Source organism: Miscanthus floridulus, chromosome 15 (assembly GCF_019320115.1).
Source record: "Miscanthus floridulus cultivar M001 chromosome 15, ASM1932011v1, whole genome shotgun sequence".
Classification (NCBI taxonomy): domain Eukaryota; kingdom Viridiplantae; phylum Streptophyta; class Magnoliopsida; order Poales; family Poaceae; genus Miscanthus; species Miscanthus floridulus.
Window position 1 is genome coordinate 45,157,863 of NC_089594.1, and position 22,460 is coordinate 45,180,322.

At 47.7% G+C, this 22,460-nt stretch overlaps 1 protein-coding gene across 1 annotated transcript; it reads right to left on the reverse strand.

Annotated features, from left to right (window-relative positions):
• Nucleotides 1-6,846: 6,846 nt before the first annotated feature.
• On the reverse strand, nt 6,847-7,548 carry LOC136507443 (uncharacterized). Its single transcript, XM_066502167.1, has one exon. It carries the CDS (start codon nt 7,546-7,548, stop codon nt 6,847-6,849), a length of 702 nt encoding a protein of 233 aa, XP_066358264.1.
• Nucleotides 7,549-22,460: the final 14,912 nt, after the last annotated feature.

Here is a 22,460-nt window from a genome sequence, read left to right on the forward strand (position 1 = left end):
AAATCCTCGTTCCTTCTAGCCAGGGTATTCGCTTGATCTTCTCCTTTGTTTTCTTGTTTCTTCATGCAATTTTGTGTTTTGTATTTTTTATATTGGTCTTCTTCTCAGTGTATCATTGCTCATAGCCAGAATAAATCCTGGTTCCTTCACGAGCAAAAGGCGGAGTGGGATCATCTTACCGAGGAGGCCCGGCTACGAGGAGACGTGGGCGCGTAGCTTGCTGCCGCCTAGCAGCGGGAGGATGAGGCACGTCAGGACGCGGAGGAGGCTCATGGGATGTTTGAGGACCTATCGGCGAGGGTGAAGCTAGTACGAGGAGGAGGTCACTAGGCTTCGAAAGGAGCAGGACGAGCTACTACAGAAGGATTCTATAGCCAGTGAGCAGGCCGGTGAGCTCCTGGCGGAGCTAGAGATGGAAAGAGACCTCAAGCTAAAGGCTAAGGAGAGGTCTGCGATGTTGCAGCAGAGGGCGGACCGGGATGCTGAGACGATCACCCGGTTGCACGAGGAGCGGGACGAGCTATGCCGGACCAAGGAAAGATTTTGCTCAGAGCATAGTATAGCCCATGAGGATCACGACCGGGCCATCTGGGATCATGACAAAGCACGTGGGGTGGCCGAATCCCTCTGGACGGATCTTGGAGTCATGGTGAACCAAAGGTTGGATGCTGAGAGTGTTGTTGCTAGGCTAGAGAAGGAGCTTACCGAAGTGTGAGGGATCCTCCAGACCAAGAGTGACGAGCACGACCTTCTGCAAGCCGCTGTTGGGGTGGTCATCAATGCCTTGAGGGTGGCGTAGCCAGTGGAAACCAGCTCTCTTGTGGCTCGTGCCACGGGTATCATAGCGTGGGTGGGCCAACTTGAGGAGGACGCCTTTCATGCTGGGATCACCCAAGCCTTTGCTATCGCCTGTTCCCATTATGATCGAGAGATTAACCTGGAGGTAATGAGCCATGGCTTCGTGCCTATCTATGAAGATGATGAGCTAGATGAGATGGAAAAGGCGATGGCTCCCCTTACATGGAACCTGGCAAATAGACTGAAAGAAGAGGTTCTCCCTTCGCACAAGTAGTTAGTTGAATAAGTTTGATAAACACTTATGTGTAATATGTGAACAAGTGTTGGTCCTTTTGTATCCAAAAGTGGATTCGTGACTTTGTTCCGCACTTTTGTTTTGTTTGTTTGATCTTACCTTCTTCTCTTTTTGCGATGAAAAAAGATTTAGACAATCGACCCTTCTGTTTGTTAAGACCATAGGGCCCGAGGTTTTTAGGGGAAATTTGGATTATGCTGGTGAGCAAAATTACCATAGCTGTCTAGGCATGGGCTTTTTTGTGGTCTTACCAGTCTGTTCCCCCAAACCTTGCCACCAGTCTTGATGCGAGGAGGAGGTCTAGTGTAATGTTTTTTTGAAAAAAGAAAGGAGGTACCCATACCTTTATCAGTCCCCGAGTGAGATCCAATCCCTTGCAGGTTGCTGGGGTCGGATGTTACTAGAGACCTGGAGCGAGGGAGGTGAACTTACATTTGTATTTACGTGTACCCCTTACCTAGGACTTTGATGATTGCTAGCATGACCGTGCGTTCGATCTTATCGCTGGTCCGGCCTTCCCTGAGCCCCAGTGCATGGTGGGGATTCGGTTAAGGGCTGGTTCATTCGTGATCATCATCCCATCAACGGGTTCTCGCAACCGGAGGGGTTAAGGCGACGTCTCTTGCCTCGATGGCTCTAGCGACATGCTTTATGAGCTCGCTAATGGGGATGTTCAGGACATAATCCGATCCCTGTTTGCTTTGCGGCAGGGTCAGGCAAAGCCCTCGGGTGGCGTTCATGTTGCTCCTTGGCCTGCCTTCCAATAGATTCCCCCTTAATGGGGTTTCTATGGACTCGGCTAGAGGCTAGATTTAACAAGAAGGTTGTGATGACCCTATTTGCCTTAATGCGGGTCGGGGGTCGGCAAAGCCCCCAAGTGATGTCTGTGCCCCTGCCGTTGCTAGGGTCGGAGGCTCGGTAAAGAATTTAACACTCAAAGTAAGTAAATAGGGGTGCTTATCTTTCAATTAGTCGTCCGTTCATTGTTTTGCCTAGGCCGCCCGATCGACCTAGGAGGCCCATTGGGCTCCCCTAGAGGGAGGTTCCATCGTTGGGTTGTTCCATGGTCCTCCCTGGGGAAGCGAAGAGTTGCCTATAGGTGAGCAGTGCCCTAGGTTCTTGCGCCCAGGGCGCATTAGTGGCGGGCCATGCCCGTGTGATGTTCTAGCTTACCAGGCGGCGTCCCATCGACCAGAGTGCATCCCGTCATTTCCGGCGCATCCCCTCAAATTTCTATCAGCATTGATTTCGCATTTGTATTGAATAGGGGAAGGCAGAGAGTTTTTTGTCCCAACCTTTCGCCTTTCCTCTGCTGCTGTGCCCCTTCTTTAAATAGGGAGGGGGAGAGGAGTTCTTATCACATTCCCTAGCCAGCCTCTGAGCCACTACCACTTCTCCTTCCTTTCCACCGAATACGGCTGGTTCCTGAGTAAGAGAGGGTGATGCGAGGGTGAGAACAACTCACAGATCTGCTTGTGAATCCAGAGCGTGATGTCGAGCTAGAGGTCATCCAACATAGACGAGATGGTGCGAGCCACCCTTGCTGTGGAGGGACCACCACCGCCGATGGAGGAGGGGCACTGGAGGGTGCCAAGCGTTGTTGACCTTGCCAGTCAGTTCGTTGCGGCCCTCCTTCGGTGGGAAGCGCCCCCTGCCTAGACGCCATTGTCGAGGGTTGGAGCTGATGACGATGGCATAGTCCCTGGGTGCACCCGGTGGAGGGGCACCACATTCGCCGATGCGGTGCTTCAACATTGCAGATGACGGCGCCTTCAAAGATCCCATGGAGCGATGGGACTGTTGCCTGATGGAGAGCGTGGTGCAGCGGTCCGTAGTAGATGAATTGTCCCTGTGTACATGCCCTGAACATTGTCGATGGAGAGCAGTGGCGCGACGGACGCAGTAAACTGAACTAGCCCATGTACATGCCCTAGATGTTGCTGATGGAGAGCGTGGTGCGGCGACCGCAGTAGTACTTGTAGTAAAGCTAACTAGAGACTATAATTGAATAAGTTTGTGGGGGAGCCCCTGGGTGAATAGTCCTTTGATTTTTAAGAGTACATTGGTCCTTTTTGTGATGAAATCACTTTACAAGTGGTGAATTTATGCAAAAATGAACAAAATTTCCATCTTTTGTTATGGCAAACAACTTTTTAGCTTCCTCTTTTTGTAGAAGAGGTTTCGATGCCTTCCCATGGCTCAAGTTGCAAAAAACTAGGAGTGCGGGTGAATTAGTTTTGATTATGCTAGTGAACAAAGAGGTTGTCGCTGGGGCATGGGTCTCCTATAGTCCTACCAGTTGTACTCAGAATTTGTTCCCGAAATCTTAGTCTTTAGGACTTGTTATGAGAAGAACAGAAAACTTAGAGAAAGTTTGCAAAGATAACACAGGAAGTGTTTGCAAGATAAACGTACTTGTATTATTTGTATCAGCCCCCGAGTGAGGTCTGGCCCCTCGCGATTTGCAGGGGTCGGATGATAGTAAAGATTAGGGATTTGTAAAGACTAAAACTGATAAGAAAAAACATGCATTTATTTAAGGGTAAAAACAACATAGCTGCTCAATGTTCCAGGCATTGGTGAAGACCTCGCCGTTGATGGTTTTTAATTTGTAGGCGCCTAGGCGGAGTACTTCCATGATGACATATGGCCCCTCCCAGGGTGGGGAGAGCTTGTGGCGGTCCTTGTTGCTCTTCACGAGGTGGAGGACAAGGTCCCCGACATTGAAGGCTCGGTCCCGCACCCGTCGGCTGTGGTACCATCGCAACGCCTACTGGTGATGTCATGGGCTTCGTCTAGCTAGTACATGGCGTCTTGGTGGGATGCCTTAGCCCCCTGTTCATCGTATGCTCTGATTCTTGGTGCCCCATAGTCAAGGTCCATTGGGAGAACGGCCTCAGAACCATAGACCATGAAGAAAGGTGTGTAGCCGGTGGCCCAGCTGGGAGTTGTCCTTAGGCTCCAGAGCACCACCAGGCGCTTAGCGACCTAGCATGCGCCGAACTTGTTAAACTAGTTGAAGATCCTAGGTTTGAGGCCCTACAGGAGCATGTTGTTTGCGCGCTCGACCTGCCCGTTCATCTAGGGGTGCACGACGGCCGCCCAATCGATTCAGATGTGTTGTTCATCGCAAAATCGAATGAATTTCCTACCGGTGAACTGCATGCCATTGTCTGTGATGATGGAGTTTGGTACTCCATAGCGATGGATGATGTTGAGGAACAATAGCACAGCTTGCTTAGATTTGATTATGGAGATCAGTCGAGCTTTGATCCATTTCATAAACTTGTCTATGGTGGCAAGTAGGTGGGTGAAGCCCCTGGGTGCCTTTTTGAGTGGTCCAACCAGGTCCAGCCCCCAGACCGCGAAGGGCCACGTGATGGGGATCATTTGGAGCGCCTGGGCCAGGAGATGAATCTGTTGAGCGTAGTACTGACACCCTTCGCAGGTGCATACAATTTGCTCGATGTCGGCTACTGCGGTGGGCCAGTAGAAGCCCTGTCAGAATGCATTTCCAACCAAGGTCCTCGGCGTGGCATGGTGACTATAGACCCTGCCATGGATGTTGCTCAGCAGAAGTCTTCCCTGTTCGCTGGGGATGTAGAGCTACAGGATCCCGGTGTGGCTCCGTTTGTAGAGTTCGCTTTCTACAAGAACGAAGGACTTGGCGCGATGTGCGAGCTGTCGAGCTTCCGTCTTGTCTGCCAGTAGTGTGTCGTGGAGGAGGTAGTTGAGGTAAAGTGTTCTCCAGTCATTCAGAGGGTCGAGCTCTGATGCTGGATCCTCTTCAAGCTCCATGACCTCGGGGTCAGACGGAGTAGTCGGTGGGTCGGCCCCCGGGGCTGGATCAGGTGGGCCATTGTCGGCCCATTTGAACCCCTCGTAGCGCACCAAGGGCTTGTGTTGATCACTGGCGAAGACACCCATCAGCACTGGCTCTTGGCAGGACGCTGCTTTCGTGAGTGCGTTGGCTGCTTTGTTAAGGCACCTCAGGATGTGATTGAGTTCGAGGCCATCAAATCTGTCCTCCAGCCGTTAGACTTCTTGGCAGTAGGCTGCCATCTTGGTGTCGTGGCAGCTTGACTCCTTCATGACCAAGTCAACAACTAGCTGGGAGTCGCCCCTGATGTCGAGGCATCAGATGCCTAGCTCGATGGTGATTCATAGGCCATTGATGAGCGCTTTGTATTCAGCAATATTGTTTGATGAGGGGAAATGGAGCCGAACCATGTACCTCATGCGGACCCTGAGGGGTGATACAAAGACTAGTCCCATGCCAGCGCCCTTTTTCATTAGCAATCCATCGAAGTATATCATCTAGTACTCTTGATCGATGACTACTGGTGGCATCTGGACCTCGGTCCACTCTGCGATGAAGTCATCCAACGCCTAGGATTTGATCATCATTCGGGGGGCATAAGTAATGCCTTGATCCATCAGCTCGAGTGCCCACTTTGTGGTTCTTCCTATGGTGTCCTAGCTATGGACAACCTCGCCGAGGGGGAACAATGTCACGACTGTCATAGGGTGTGACTCGAAGTAGTGGCGTAGCTTCCTCTTAGTGATGAGGACAGTGTAGAGGAGTTTCTGGATTTGGGAGGAGCGGGTTTTGGAGTCGGATAGTACCTCACTGATGAAATATATAGGGCGATGCACCTTGAAGGCATGCCCCTCTTCTTCCCTCTCTACTACTAAGGCGGTGCTGACCACTTGCGTGGTGGCCACTATGTACAAAGGAGAGATTCTCCATTGCTTGGAGGAACTAGGACCAGGGGTTTTGTTAGAATTAGCTTGACCATGTCAAGCGCGTCCTGGGCCTCGGCTGTCCACTCGAAGTGGTTAGCTTTCTTTAGAAGTCGATAAAGGGGGAGTCCTCGTTTACCGTGACATGAAATGAATTGGCTGAGGGTGGCGAGGCACCCTGCGATCCATTGAACCCCCTTTATGTTCTAGATCAGGCCCATCCTTGTGATGGCTGAGATTTTCTCTGGGTTGGCTTCGATGCCACGCTCGGAGACAATGAAACCGAGCAGCATGCCCCTCGGGACCCCGAAAACACACTTTTTGGGATTGAGTTTGATGCCATTTGCCTAGAGTTTTGCAAAGGCTTGTTCAAGGTCGGTGACAAGGTGGTCAGCCTATTTGGACTTAACTATGATGTCGTCGACATAGGCCTCAATGGTCCACCCGATGAGGTCCCTGAAGCAGTTGAGCATACAGCGCTAGTAAGTTGCCCTAGCATTCTTCAGACCGAATGGCATTGAAATGTAGCAGAACGATCCGAAGGGGGTGATAAAAGATGTTGCGAGCTGGTCAGACTCTTTCATCGCGATCTGGTGGTAGCTGGAGTATGCGTCAAGGAAGCAGAGGGTTTCGCACCCTGAGGTAGAATCAACTATTTGGTCTATGCGTGGTAAAGGAAATGGGTCCTTTGGGCACGCCTTGTTGAGGCCCATGTAGTCGACACACATCCTCCATTTCCCGCTCTTCTTTCACACAAGAACTAGATTTGCTAACCACTCTGGGTGGTGTACTTCCCTGATGAACCCAGCGGCCAACAGTTTTGCTATCTCTTCACCAATGGCCCTGTGGTTTTCCTCATCGAAGCGGCGTAGGCGTTGCTTCACCGGCTTAGAGCCTAGGTGGATTTTTAAGGTATGCTCGGCGACCTCCCTCGGGATGCCTAGCATATCTGAGGGTTTCCACACAAAGATGTCTTTGTTATCATGGAGGAAATCGACGAGCGTGCTTTCCTATTTGGAGGAGAGCGCGGTACCAATGCGTACCTTTTTAGCCTCGGAGTTGCTGGGGTCCACGAGGACCTCCTTGGATCCCTCTACCGATTCAAACGACCTGGTCAATTTCTTCACGTCGAGCGCTTCTTTGGTGACCTCCCCCCTGAGGGTGGCGAGCTCTTCGGAGGCGACGACTATTGTAGTGTGGCCGCAGCATTCGACTTCGCACTCGTAAGCGTGCCGGAAAGAGGTGCCGACGGTGATGACCCCACGGGGACCTGACATCTTCAGCTTGAGGTATGTATAGTTAGGGATGGCCTTGAACTTTGCATAACATGGACATCCCAGGATGGCGTGGAAGGTTTCGAGGAACCCTACCACGTCGAAGGTGACGGTCTCAGTCCTGTAATTGGACTGATCCCTGAAAGTGACAGGCATATCAATCTGTCCTAGTGGCACGACCTTTATGCTAGGCATGACTCCATGGAAAGGTGCTCGAATGGGGTAGAGGTTCGTTCGATCGACGCCCATTTTGTCAAGCGTCTTGGCATACATGATGTTGAGGCCGCTGCCTTCGTCCATCAGAACTTTCGTGAGTTGCTTTGGGTAGACGATCAGGTTGACAACAAGTGGGTACCTTCCTAGGTGTGGGACGGCGTCCGGATGGTCTGTCCTGTCGAAGGTTATGGCGGATTCTGACCACTGAAGGAAAGCAGGCATGGCCGGTCTGGTCATATAGACCTCACGGCGTGCAATCTTCTGGCATCATTTGGAGTCGTAAGCCATTGATCCTCTGAAGATCATGAGTGTGCCGTTCGGAGTCAGGAAGGTGTCATCCTTCTCCTTGGTGTCATCCATAGCGGGGGACGGATTCTTCCCCTGTTCCCTTGTTGGAGCTTCCAGACAAGAATTTGCGCATGAGGCCACAATCCTTGTACAGATGCTTGGCCGGGAAAGCATGGTTTGGGCATGGCCCCTCGAGCATTTTATCAAAGTGGTTCGAAGTGCCCTCCGCAGGCTTCTAGCCACCCTTGTGGTCAGCAGCAGCCACGAGTGAGTTGTCGCGCCATTGCTTCTTATTCTTTCTTTTGGCAGGATGGTTGGAGGTGCCTTCGCCAGCGCCCTCGTCCCACCTCGCCTTGCCATCAGAACGGTCGAAGATGGCTCCGACCGCCTCCTCTCCTGAGGCATGGCTGGTGGTAATGTCTAGGAGTTCCTTGGTGGTCTACGGGCCCCTACACCCTAGCTTGTGATCTAAAGACTCGTAGGTTGTCCTAGATAAGAAGGCTCCTATCACGTCGGCGTCGGCGACGTTAGGGAGCTCATCGCACTGCCGGGAGAACGTCGGATGTTCCTACGAAGGGTTTCATCGGCCTTCTGGTGGCAGTTCTTGAGGTCCCATGGGTTTCTAGGGCGTTTGTACATGCCCTAGAAGTTCCCCACAAAGATCTCCTTTAGATCCGCCCAACTTTGAATGGCGTTGGACGGTAGGTGCTCCAACCATGCTCGTGCCAAATCGGCCAAGAATAGCGGGAGATTGCAAATAATTAAATCATCATCACTCGCACCACTGGCTTGACAGGCAAGCTGATAGTCTTCGAGCCAAAGCCCAGGGTTTGTTTCCCCAGAATATTTAGGGATATTGGTAGGCGGTCGATACCTTAGTGGGAAAGCAGCATTGAGGATGTGTTGGCCGAAGGCCTGAGGGCCTGGTAGGCCGGGGCTCGAGCTCTGGTCCTCACCACCGTCGTAGCATCCGCCATGTTGAGGATGATAGCCATGGCAGGCTCCTTCCCTTGTGTCATAGTGGGTGCACCTACGGGCATCGATGGTGCTGCGCACGTCGCGGTTGTGGCTGAGACATTGAGGTACCAGGGACAGCGGTGTGCTGCCTACCGTCTGGCGATGTCTGGTGAACGGATGCATCCTTGGTGGGGCACACCAAGGGTGTGTGATGGCTAGCATTGGGCTCGCATCACCAAGACAACGAGCTTTCCGCCTGCTGCGCCGCCGCATGCTCGAGCAACGTGCGAATTTCTTAATGGGCCTGGCGATCCTCGAACGTCGTGGCCTCTAGAAGGCCGTGCAACAAGGCCATCGCAGCGGCGATGTTTTGGCTCACTCAAGTGAAGTTAGGGATGGTCCCATCATCGGTGAGGATCCTCTGGCGTACAGTGTGGGCTGTGGAGCGTGCGCCCACCATTTTCACGGCGTTCGATCTCGCGATTGATGCCCGCGTACTCCCGCATGAGCCCTTGTCTAGCCTCATCGATCTCTAGCTTTCGAGCTCTCAACTACTCCATCCTCAAGGGAGATGGGGCCGCTGCCTCCCCTCCAGACCTACCATTAGGGTTGCTCATTAGGGTAGCCTCCTCCCCAGAGATGCTTTCGACATGCCCCTCGGGGGTTTGCGCCATGAAGCATTCTCAGGAAGGGTGATGGCTCACCCTGCTAGAGTTAGAGCTGGAGGATGATCCTGGCTCCTCCGTGAGGAGCTTGTGGAGAGTGTCTATGTCATGTTCAATTGCCCCCATGAACTCACTGTCTGTGGGTGGCTGAACCATGTGTAGTGCCAGAAGGTGGCCAGCGGTCGTCCGCAGTGTTGCGGAGGCTGAATGGAAACACAATCGAGGCACACCGTGTGGAGCATTCCGAGAGAGGGTGATGTGGCATGGGGCCTCCCTAGATGACTGGGGTCCAAGGGAGATGCCAGGCTAGCCCTTAAGCCTCCTGGTAGCTAAAGTTGATGGAGGGGAGAGACTGGACGGACCGCTGTGGGCCAGCGCCAGCTCTCCTCCTTGTGTGACGATGAAATCTAGGTCACCAAAATGCACGTGCAGCGCTCAGGATCTAGCTGAATTGCGTGGTTAGCCATCCGAGGCCTGATTTGGAACGTGCACAAAGTCCCCTACCTAGCATGCCAACTATTGGTGTTTCGAATAAGCACCGGCAAGTAAATTTATATTTATGCGCGTTAGGCCTAGATGGTGCGCTAAAGGATACAAGATTTATACTAGTTTGGGCTAAATGTCCCTACGTCCAGTCTGTTGCTGCTCATGTTATTAGCACCGAAAAATGGTTTGTAGTAGGGGGTACAAACGGTCAAGAGAGAGACTGGTCCCAAGTCTCTAATGGAAGGGTCGAAAGGATGCCAAGAGCCTGGTAGCAGCTTGGCTGTGTGTGATGTGTGTTGTGTTGTCCGTCAAAAGTTGGTCCCTCTAGTGGGGAGCCCTGCCCTCCCTTTTATAGGCCAAGGGGGGAGCAGGGGTTACAGATGGGAGAAAGAGGAAAATATCAAGAGTATAGAAGGTCCTTTGAAGGATTCGGGTCTCCCTTTTTCCCCGTGCCTGTTCTGCATAACATGGCAGACCATGTCAGGAGTGGCATGTTTGTTGATCTTCATAGGTCATGCCCTGGCCTCATTTAGCAAGTGGGTGCATCCCGTCGTGCCCCTGTGGGTGATGTGTCGGACAGGGCTATCAATCTCTGACCCCGTGGGGAGCGGATGGCGTGGTGACTGCTCATTTGCCACTATAGAGGATGGGAGTCCCCGCTTGGAATGTAGTGGTTGTCGTATGTCCGCATCGGGTTCTTCCCTTGGAGGCTAAAGGCGGCGCCTACAACCCTGTAGGGCAAAGAGCACGTGCCCACAACACTATTTAGGCTCTGCCATGCCTGGAAGGGTCTAAATGCCCATCCTGTCATGCCCTAATGGTACTTTCCTACAGGGGCGTAGGGTATGGTCCTCGATGCCGCGGTTAACCCAAATGTCTTGTCTTACCCTGTACCTATCATCATGAGGGAGCGGGGAGACGTTGTCAGGCGAGACGGAACTAGTCTTTAGACATCAGGCGTGGCGAGGTCCATCCTCGGACGTTCGGCGAGGTGGAGCCTAGCTTTTATCCATTGGGCGAGACCGAGCCCAGCCCTCGGGGTTCGGGTGAGGCGGAGTCTAGCCCTTAGCCCTCGGGCAAGGCGGAGCCAGCCTACGGGCATCGGGCAAGGCGGAGCTGGCCCACGGTGTCGGTGAGGCAGAGTCTAGCCCTTAGCCCTTGGGTGAGGCGGAGCTAACCCATGGGCATTGGCCGAGGTGGAGTCTAGCCCTTAGCCCTCGGGAGAGGCGGAGCTGGCCCATGGACGTCGGGCGAGGCGGAACCAAACTCTCATCATTTGGGCAAGAAACGTAGTGGCGCCCTTGTCCGTCCGGGAGTTTTTAACATTCGATGGTTATTAGTTCCACCTCCTAGGGTACCCTGGTATTAGGTCCCCAACAAGAGTCTTGGGTGTCACCCCCCCTAGATGTGCCCCCTAATGGGCCGAAACACGATACACGGTCCAACGGACCAAAAGACGGTGTCGTAGCACCCTGACAGATTCTGGACGCTGACTTGTTTCGATGATTTCTGTTGATTCCGAATTGCTTTTGATGTGAGATCAATTGGGTTGGCTTCCTTATCCAATTAGCTTTCCATCCATATGTGGATCATCGAAAACAGAGTCCGGATGCGTCCTGGGTGACCAGATTAAGGCAGACTGGTCCTAGAGGCCGAGACAGACTCGAACTTGAGTTGCTTTGGGCCTCCATCTCGGGGACTCGAACTGGATGAGCTTTAGGCCTCCTTCTCAATTAGGACATCCTCACTGATCTCCTTGGTCTCCATATGGTTCTCCAAGCATGGTCATATGTATGGAGGTCATGTCCTCATCATCCTCCCTTTCTTGACGAAAAGCCGTCCTCGGCGTCGATTTTGTTTGAAGTCGATCCTGCACAACATGAGGACAATCGAGGTTTCCAAAATAATGAAAATGGACAATATTTTGAGAAAGAATATGACCACATATCCAGGTTTGTATCATGTCTTGTCCTACAGACATGTAGTCTGCTCGATTGAAATACACATGATCTTTGCCAATACTATCCTACAAGAGATTAGTACTAACAAGAAACATATGCTCCCTTTCTTTGGATTCCACTAGTGTTCGAAAAGCAAAACTAGAGGAATATGGCATAACAATAGTGTTGATTTTACTATCCTCTAGTTGATCATTACTTTGCACAATAAAAGAAGAATTCGGATTTGTACAAATGTAAACTCGTTGTATCAAATATTGCCCTTGGTTGTTATATTTACCAAAAACATGATATGTATGTCTAGAGAACCATGGCAAATCAGCATATGCATAAAGTTTCTCCTCTAAAGAACTAAGATTACATAGAACATCAAATTCAATGTAACCCAAAGTATTTAAAAAAGACAACAATTTTGGCTTGTCAACTTCACTAGCATTATGAATAACAAGTCTATTTTCAGCACAAGTGCTCAATTTTAGCACACATATAGCATGATCATTCTTCAATGATTGCATGGGTATAACATAAATATCATCATGCAAGTCATCTTTGTCACAAAAAACATCAAGCAAATCATCTTATGACAAAGGTAAATCAAGCGAAGGCTCCACTAAATCTTGCTCTATCATAGCATGATTGGTGGAAAAACTTAGCACATCAAGAGAACTCTCACCTTCTGTGAGTTTACATCGTGGGCTTTACCTTTGCTCTCATATTCAGCAGGAGTAATAGTTGATGGTTCTGAATTGTCACATAAGACTATGAGCATCTCATTTTCTATCACGTCATCCTTGCTCTTTTGTACATTATCCTACAAAAGGTTAGGCATAGCAGGAGGAATAACAAGAGATTGATCTAGTTGATGCACCTCATCATTTGAATTAATTACAAGAGATGGATTAACAAAATTTTCTCTCATAAGATCTTTCATATCATTCTAAGTTTGAGGTTTATCAGAAGGATCTAAAGACTCCCACCAAGATAAAGTAGAATGTTGCAAAACACTAGATGCATTTTTTACCTTCCACCTTGGACACATAAAGCGAGTAGCAAATATGTTATCTATGGCAATTTCCCACTCCATGTACTCATCAGCACCTATACCATCATAAGTTGGTGGATATGAACAACATGTCATTGTTAGAATCTAACAAGAAAACACACAAGTATGTATTTTCCCATGAACTACTATTGGGTGTGGTCAAGGAGTAAAGTCACACACTCTCAAGCGTCTTACCACGGTCTTACAAGTGTTCTTACCAAAGCAACAGGCGGTGCAAATTAGACCAGTTTTATGAACGCACTCAGAATTAGAGGACAAAACAGGAACAATACGCGCAAAATTGGTCACGGCAGCAAGGATTTGATGGAAACAGTGAAGACAAGTGTAACAAATAAGATGGCGTGGACTAGGGTTTGATGAATACAAAGGAATCACAGCAAGATTTGAAGGTGTTCACAGATTATGATGAAAACAAAGGGAAAATATAAATTGGACTAAAAAATGATCTAAAACCAGCAACCAGAACTTGACCTAGGGCACAAACTCAACAACGCGAAATAGAGATGAAATTGCATGGCACAATGAGGCTATAGGACAGGAAATATGTGGTGGTGTATTTTTTTTTGCTTTTTGTGGACTATAGGTAATGCAAAAATAGTAACAATCTAAAGGGGGAAACAAAGTTATACCTAACGGGCAACAAGGTCTCTGATACCACTTGATGTAGACTAGGCCCGATCTTTCAAAAGGTGTGATAGCATCGATTGGTGGAGACTCGATGTTCATGATCTAGGCTTCAAACCAAGACTGATTTAGACCCCGCAACCGTTATACCACTGCTTCATTAGTTATCAACCACGCGAACGTGATTGACCTCGCCGAGAAGGCTTTCCTGCAAGCGAATCAAGAACACAAGCAAGAACGGGATGAACGCAATCTAAAATTGCAAATAAATATGAGGCTTATGAAAATAAGAAGGAGTTCAAGTCTTTATTTGAAAGGACTAATCGCCATAGGCAAACAAGATCAAGAACTGGGGCCCTGGTTCATAGCAAGCGGCCTTAGTGGCGACAGTTGCAGCAAAACGATGTCTGTTTCATGAGGAAATCAAGAACTAAACAAAACCCAAACCCTAAGGAGAGTGATGGCTGGTATTTATAGAGTCTTGGGCGTCACCCCCTAGACACGCCCCCTAATGGGCCCAAACACGATACACGGTCCAACGGACCAAAAGACGGTGTCGCAGCACCCTGACAGATTCTAGATGCTAACTTGTTTCGACGATTGTCGTTGATTCCGAAGGGCTTTTGACATGAGACCAATTGGGTTGGCTTCCTTATCCAATTAGATTTCCATCCATATGTGGATCATTGAAAACGGAGTCCGGATACATCTTGGGTGACAAGATTAAGGCAGACTGGTCCAAGAGGCCGAGACAGACTCGAACTTGAGTTGCTTTGGACCTCTAGCTCAGGGACTCGAACCGGATGAGCTTCGGGCCTCCTTCTCAGTTAGGACACCCTCGCTGATCTCCTTGGTCTCCATATGGTTCTCCAAGCATGGTCATACATATGGAGGTCATTTCCTCATCATACTTGCCTATGGGAGCAGGGAAGGATCGTTACGCTCTTGTCGTGGGTTCTGGCTCTTTCTGGACTGATTGATTGGAGGCGGGGAAAGGTGGAGGTCTGAGCACCATACTAAGACCAGTTCTCAAGTGTGGGGGCTTGGAGTCCAAGTTTTGACGTGGACCTGGATCCCATGACAGTAGTGGAATGGGTTGGTCTTGTTTATGCCTAGGGTACAAACAGGGTGTGTGTTTTGGGGTACCCAGCTGGGATACATTGGTTCATGAATCATCATTTCCATGAGACGGTATGACTTGGCTATGGTCTAGCACCATATTAAGAACTAGAAGATGAAAGATGGTGAAATGGTTCTGATTGCTTAACCCTTGCTTGAAAGTAGAACAGGTGCTTACTTAGAATGGTTAGCTATTGAATTAATCATGACTGCTAATAAACATTGATATTAAGGACGTACTCCTAGTAATGTTTTTCGCAATCAAAAAGAAAACAACAAACCCATATTGCCTATCATACTCCTTGTACTCATGGTTTATTTTACCCCTGTTGCAGGTGCAGCTTGAGGAGTAGCTCTTGTGTGGAGGATTCTTCTAGTGGGCATAGATGGATCCTTATATCATTTTCGCTAGATGCTTATTTTCATTCTGCTGTTTAATTATCGTACTCTAAACTCTGGTATTATAATAAATAATTTCTAAGAGCTCTTGTTGTATGAAATGGACTAAGTATTGTAAGCTCGTACTCATTATTAGATTCTAGATGTAAAACATGGATTGTTCGAGTTCTCCCTTTGGGTGGGCTCGATAGAACTATCCGATGTAGCTAACTTTTGGGGTGCTTAGTGTCTAGAGGAAGACGAACACCTTCGAAAGCATGTTATTTTGGGCGGTTCTGCCACAGGTGGTATCAGAGCCAATAATTAGTCTATGAGTTTAAAAACCCTTTTCAAAACCTAAAATTTGACCAACAAAAGATTTGCAAAAAGTAGGATGCGATAAATTACATAAATAAGTATAAGCCCTAGTAATATGGTCTATCTAGGATGGTGGCACTAGTTTTATCTAATCAATCTTCTGCAGGTACACTAACTTATGCTGCATAAGAATTGTTTAGCATACGGGAAGTGAGTGTGCGCTGTGCCAAAAATTATATACGAATGTTGCTATATTCTGGCTTGAGCGAACAAATAGGTCGATCCATGCATCATGAAAAGAGAATCTTGCTTAAACTAAATTCCCCCACAAGTATAATTTTTGGGTAGTAAATTGATAGGATAATAAATAAAGGAAAAGTCTCACTAGTAAACATTCTAAATATGGAGGCCTTGTCCCTAATGGTGGGTTCCTATCTGTTTACATATGAACCTAAGGTCTGGTCATGGGAGCACCAGTGTTGGGATGAGCCGTGGTCTTGGTGAAGACTAGGGTGAAAATGGTCGTGGCGATGATCATGGCAAAGCCAACGGGGAGAGCCATGAGGCCCCATTCATTGTTACTCCTGCTCCACCACCACCACCGCCTCCGTGACCCTTGCCGAGATGATGGCTAAGATGTTGGATGCTCATCGTGAGTTAGCCCATGCCCTAGAGATGCTAGCATAGGCTATTGGTGGCTTCGCCCTTGGAGGCCCCACTAGCAATGGCGGGAACAGGGGTGGTGCTCGCGGTCCCGAGAGGCCCTATTCCTATCAAGACTTTTTGGGGACATAGCCACCCATGTTCACACCAACAACTGAGCCTCTAGACGCGGAGCATTGGCTTCATATTCTGGAGCACAAGTTTTAGTTGCTCAATGTGATTAATGACCAGAAGGTGCGCTTTGCCGCACAGTAGCTTCTAGGATCTGCCAGTGCTTGGTGGGACACTTTCAATGCCATGCAGCCTATGGACCACCAAGTGACTTGGTGGGAGTTTACCACTACTTTCTGTCAGTACTATATTCCTACTAGTTTGCTAAACAGGAAGCTATACGAGTTTCTAGAGTTGAAGCAAGGAAACATGACTATGATGGAGTATGTGAACAAGTTCAACCATCTTGCATAGTATGATGAGACTCATGTGGATACTGATGAGAAGAAGATGGACCGTTTTAATCGCGGTCTCTCTTACATCTTGCAAGAGAAGTTGTATATGGGGGGCTATCAAACCTTTGGTGCTTTGATGATTGCTGCATTGCTATGGAGGGACTTCAGCGTGACTCTCAGGCTAAGTGGAAGCGCAAAAGGGTGATCACTGGGTCTTCTAGTCACCCATAGTCATAGAAGGTACAGGTTATGAGGAGGGTGTCCTATCACTCTATATGTGATAGTCGTCTCGCCAAACTCAGCACACTCACTAGACACCTCCCACTCAGTACCGTGCACCTACTTAGTAGGTGTAGCAGCCTCAAGGATAGCAGGTTCTGCCTCATCAAGGATAGGGGAACAAGCCAAGTGCTTGTTTCAAGTGTGGCAAGGAAAGCCACTATGCTTGTGACTACCCCCAGAATTAGCTTACTTAGTCTTCTTAGCCTTCAGCCAACTCTCATCTAGTGAAGAGGACTATCATCAGGAAGAAGGTGCCCATGAGCCACTCGGGCAGGTTAACTTCACTGAGGCTAAGGAGATTCCATAGGGAGAGCCCGTGATGGCTGGTATGTTCACCATTGATTCCCACCCAGCATATGTATTATTTGATTCTGGTGTATCACATTCATTCATGAGTATGGGGTTTGCACAAAGGCACAATATATCTACTATGGCTATTCCTATTGCCTATAGAATCAGAGCTTTGGGTGTGTAGTTGTGCGTTAACACACGAACGAACACTATGAGACTAGTGCTAGCAACTCACTCTTATTATCTCTAGTTCATGTTATTGCCTGGGCAAAGCATAGATGAAATTCTAGGAATGAACTAGTTAAGAAGCTATGGGGTAGTCCTGAACCTTAGGCAGAGAATTATTGAGTTGAAGCTTCCTTCTTCTAAGGATAGAATGTCTCTCCTTATGTCTTTAGTTTCCGCCCTACTAGTTATTGCTCATACTAAAGCCTCTACTAACCTTGCCTCTATTCCTATGGTCTATGAGTTTTTGGATGTCTTTCCTGAAGATCTACCTGGGTTACCACCAGATAGGGATGTGGAGTTTTCCATTGAGTTAGGACCTGGTACTGCTCCTATTTTGTGGCATCCCTACCGCATGGTTCTAAAGGAACTGGCAGAAATGAAGAAGCAGCTAGAGGAATTGTTGGACAAGGGATTCATCTATCCTAGTTCTTCACCATGGGTTTGTCTAGCTATTTTTGTGAAGAAGGACGACACTCTTCAGTTGTGTGTAGATTATCACCCTCTCAATGCGGTAACCATTAAGAATAAGTATCCTTTATCTTGTATTGATACTTTGTTTGATCAATTGGCTGGTGCAAAAGTGTTTTCAAAGATTGATCTTTGTTCTGGGTATCACCAAATTAAGATCCTGCCACAAGATATACCAAAGATAGCTTTCTCTACTAGGTATGGGCTTTATGAATACCTAGTCATGTCTTTTGGTCTTACCAATGCTCCTACATTTGTCATGTACCTCATGAACTCAGTCTTTATGCCAGAGTTGGATAAGTTTGTAGTGGTGTTCATTGATGATATTTTGATATACTCCAAGAACAATGAAGAGCATGCACAGCATCTTCGGATAGTATTGACTCAGTTAAGGGAACACAAGATGTATGCCAAATTCAGTAAGTGTGAGTTTTGGTTGGATCGAGTGTAGTTTTTGGGACATGTCCTAACACTGAAAGGCATCTCTATGGATCTTGGCAAGGTGCAGGATGTGTTAAATTGGAAATCTCCAAAGTTAGTGCATTAGATTCGTCAGTTCCTTGGTCTCATTGGGTATTATTGATGCTTCATCCTTGATTTTTCCAAAATAGCTCAACCAATGACCAAGTTGCTCTAGAAGGATGTCAAATTTGTTTGGAGTCCGGCTTGTGAAGAAGCTTTCCAAGCTCTAAAGAAGTTTCTTACCTCTGCTCCTATTCTTGCCCAACCACATATTGATAGGTCATTTGATGTGTATTGTGATGCCTCTAGGACTGGATGAGGATGTGTGCTTATGCAAGGCGGATGTGTGATCGCTTATGCTTCACGTCAGCTAAAAAAGCATGAGTTGAATTATCCCACCCATGATTTAGAGCTGGCTGTAGTGGTGCATGCTCTAAAAATTTGGAGACATTACCTGTTGGGAAATAAAGTACACATTTTTATGGATCACAAGAGTCAAATATATTTTCACTCAATCCGAGTTGAATATGAGGCAACGGAGGTGGCTCGAGTTAATCAAGGATTACAATTTAGAAGTTCATTATCACCCTAGAAAAGCTAATGTGGTAGCTGATGCCTTAAGTCGGAAGTCGCATCAAGTTGAAGAAGAATCTTTGTCTCTGAACCATTCTAAGATGTTAGCCCATATTACTCTAGTCTCGGATCTACTTGAGCAAATTATTATAGAGCAAAGGCAAGAAGCTTTAGAAATTCTACATATCAAGAAGTTAATTGCCGAAGGGCGTGGTCCTCATTTCAGTGTTGATGATCAAGGTGTGGTGAAGTTTAAGAACCGATTGGTGGTTCCCTCAAGTGATGAGATTAGGAGAAAAATTTTGGATGAAGCTCACAACTCCAAATTATCCATTCATCTAGGAAGTAACAAGATGTATCATGATTTGCGTCACTTGTATTGGTGGCCAAATATGAAACAGGATATTACCAAATACATCTCAGAATGTGACATTTGTGGAAGGGTTAAGGCGGACCATATGCGTATGCCTAGATTTCTACAGCCCTTGCCTATCCCTATTTGGAAATGGGAGGATATTTCCATGGACTTTGTTGTGGGTTTGCCCTACACGGTGAAGGGGTATGATTCTATTTGGGTCATTGTGGATCACCTCACCAAGTCTGCTCATTTCCTCCCGAAGGATACAAGGTATTTAACCAGGAAGTATGCTAAGTTGTATTGTGATCAGATTGTAACCTTGCATGGGGTTCCTCTTACCATTGTTTTGGATAGAGGATCAGTTTTTGTCTGTCGTTTCTAGGAGCAACTCCAGAAATGTCTTGGTACTCATCTCCTTAGAAGTTTAGCTTATCATCCACAAACTGATGGTTAGACAGAAAGAGTGAATCAGGTACTTGAGGATATGTTGAGGGCTTATGTCATCTCTTTTCTAGAAAAGTGGGACGAATGCTTGACTCTAGCTGAGTTTTCTTATAACAATATCTATCGAGAAAGCATTCGTATGGCACCTTTTGAGGCCCTATATGGCAAGAAATGTAGAACACCTCTTAACTGGCTTGAAGTGGGTGATCATGGTTACTTTGGACCTGATTTTATCAAGGAAGCTTGAGAGCAAGTTAGTGTTATTCAGAGTCATTTGAAGGCAGCTCAGAATCGTCAGAAAACTTATGCGGACAAGCGAAGAAGACCCTTGCAGTTTGAAGTTGGTGACCATGTGTACCTAAAGGTATCCCCGATGAGAGGTGTGCATTGGTTCAGAGTCCGAGGAAAGTTAGCTCCTTGTTATGTCGGACCTTATAAAGTTTTGGAACGATGTGGTTCGGTTGCTTATCGTCTCCAACTTTAGGATATTTTGTCAGCAGTACATAATGTCTTTCATGTTTCCTAATTAAAGAAGTGTTTATGAATTCCTGAGGAAGTGGTGGAAATTGAAGGACTCCCTCTGCAACCTGATCATTCTTATATTGAGTATGCTATCAAAATCTTGGATGAAAAAGAGAGTTACTAGAAATAAAGTGGTGAAATTTTAAGTCTAGTGGCAAAATCATTCAGTAGACGAAGGAACTTGGGAACAGGAGAGTTATATTCTAGAGCATTATCCCCATGTTCTCCCCAGTGTGCCTATGTAATAGTTTATGTTAAAAGCTCACTCTTACGCTTTTTCTTACACTAGGCACTCACATGTAATCTCAGGATGAGATTTTATTTAAGGGGGGGGGAGAGTTGTAACACCCTTGGTGTTAAATCCTAAATTATTTACTACAACATGTCATGAGTATCATGTTTATGTGTTACTGCATGTGATAGAATGTGTAGATAAATTTCTTGTAACTTAAAATGATCAATAAAAATGCTAAATGAAAGTTGATTCAATAGCTCATGTATATCAAGTAGGGTTGAAAACCCATTTTTATTAAGCAAAAATACTATAGAACATGTGTGTGATACTTAAATAAAGTTTGAAGACCAAACTTTGTAGATAATAGTGAAATACTTGTTGTCAAAAAATGATATTACTAACTAATATTTCTACTAGCCTAGAAATTGTAAATTGAAATCAAGTTTGGCTCAAAACTTAGAAAATTTTCCAAATTTGTCAACAGCTAGACATTGCTATGTTTAGCAAATTATTTTGAGAGATTGGGTTAAGGGGTGGTGTAGTGTTATAGCTTGATTTTGTAGTCTGATATGCCATCTTGAGCATGGTGAAGATGGTTTAGGTCCAGAAGCAACCATTTAGTTTTTATAGGCGCCTTAAAATTCATGCACAACACGGTCTAGGGCTAGTTGGCCGCGTGGGCATGGTCACCATGCTTAGGCATTCGGCGTCACCACATTGGCTGTCCTACGCACATGTATGTTGCCGCGTGTGGCCAACCACAGCTGCTCTAGACTGGCTGTGGCCTAGCCATCGCTGGTCCTTGGCATGTAGAGCCGCTGCTGCTTGCATAGCCGGGCGGTGCTGCCACTAGCCCCGCCGTGCTACCACACTACGACTCGCCTTGCGCTGCGCCATAGCCATTGCCAATGTCATCACCTCGCCATCATGTTCGTGCCTCACTCTACATCTCTACGCCATTGCCAGCCAGGGCGATGCATATCGCACAGACGTGGTCAAGCTCGCCATCACCTTGTCATTAATGGCACTGCGGCGCACGGGCCACACCGATCGTGAATGTGCGCGCCTATCTACTAGCGCTTGTGTGTGGGCCCCCATGATCATGTCGACCGCATCCTGCCAAGGCGAGGACGAGCCAAGCCCACCTGCCACGCCCCGTCACTCTCTTTTTCTCTCTTTCTCCCTCTACTACCGCCATCGTGCCACGCCATCAAATTACCCTGCGAACGGTCACCTCTATTCAATTCAGTGCATCCATGGCTTCACATCACATCCTCTCGCTACCTGACCCTACCCAGTCTTGAACCATGCAAGGCCATGCTCTAATTTGGAGTTTCTCCCACCACCGTGCCGATAAGACCACGTCCGGCTATGGATGTGGGCAGCCCTCCTACCATCCCTCCCGAGCCAATTCACTTGCACCATTAGCTTTGCCTCAGCTCCCTCTCCACCTTGTGCACATCAGCGGAACTACTACCGCCTCCCTATCATTGCTGATGCGACCATGCCACCATGGTGCGCCGCCATATGGCTCAACCACACGTGGCTAGCCTTCCTCCACCATCCTCTGCCCCAACCGTCACCTCAGACAGGTCCATGGTATGCGCTAACCAATTAGGCCTATAGCTACCCTAGCCCACCAGAAATAGTGGTGCCATCGTCATGGATGGTCGCGCACCACTATAACCTTCCTCAGCCAGCCGTGTCACCCTACACCACCGCTTAGCATAGCCACTCGGGTCAGAGATGTGATCGACCCGTTAGATGGGCCCGCGCAAGTCCTAGGTGGCCAGCGTAGGCGCCTAGTGCCACCGCTCGTTGCGTCGCCGTGCACTGAGTTGCCAGGGGTGCGTGTGAGGGAATTCCAAGAAAGCCAGGGGGTTAAGTGAGAAGGTTTGAGAGTGGGGGGGAATAGTGTTAGTACTTAGTCATAATTTAGGAGAAGTTTGAGGTCTCTTTTGCAAAATCGCCAGCGCACGCAAGATTCCCTCGCTGCGGGGTGTCTCGCGCTGTAGGCTAGTCTCGTGTGGGCCACGCAGGAGAATTCATTTTTCTTTTTAATAAGGAATTAGAAATAGTTTTCAAATTTAATTTTTGAGCTAATCTTTGACAAATCATATAAAATCACGTAGGTGTACAAAAATTGTGAACCAAATTTTGTTAGGTTCCTAAAATTGTGCTCTATCTGTTAGTGTATTTAGTTCATATATATACATGTTGATACTAGGAGCTATTAAATCATTTGAGAGTGTTCAATATTATTAGGTTAAATATTGTAGGAAAAAATTTGTGGTAAATTGGTGATA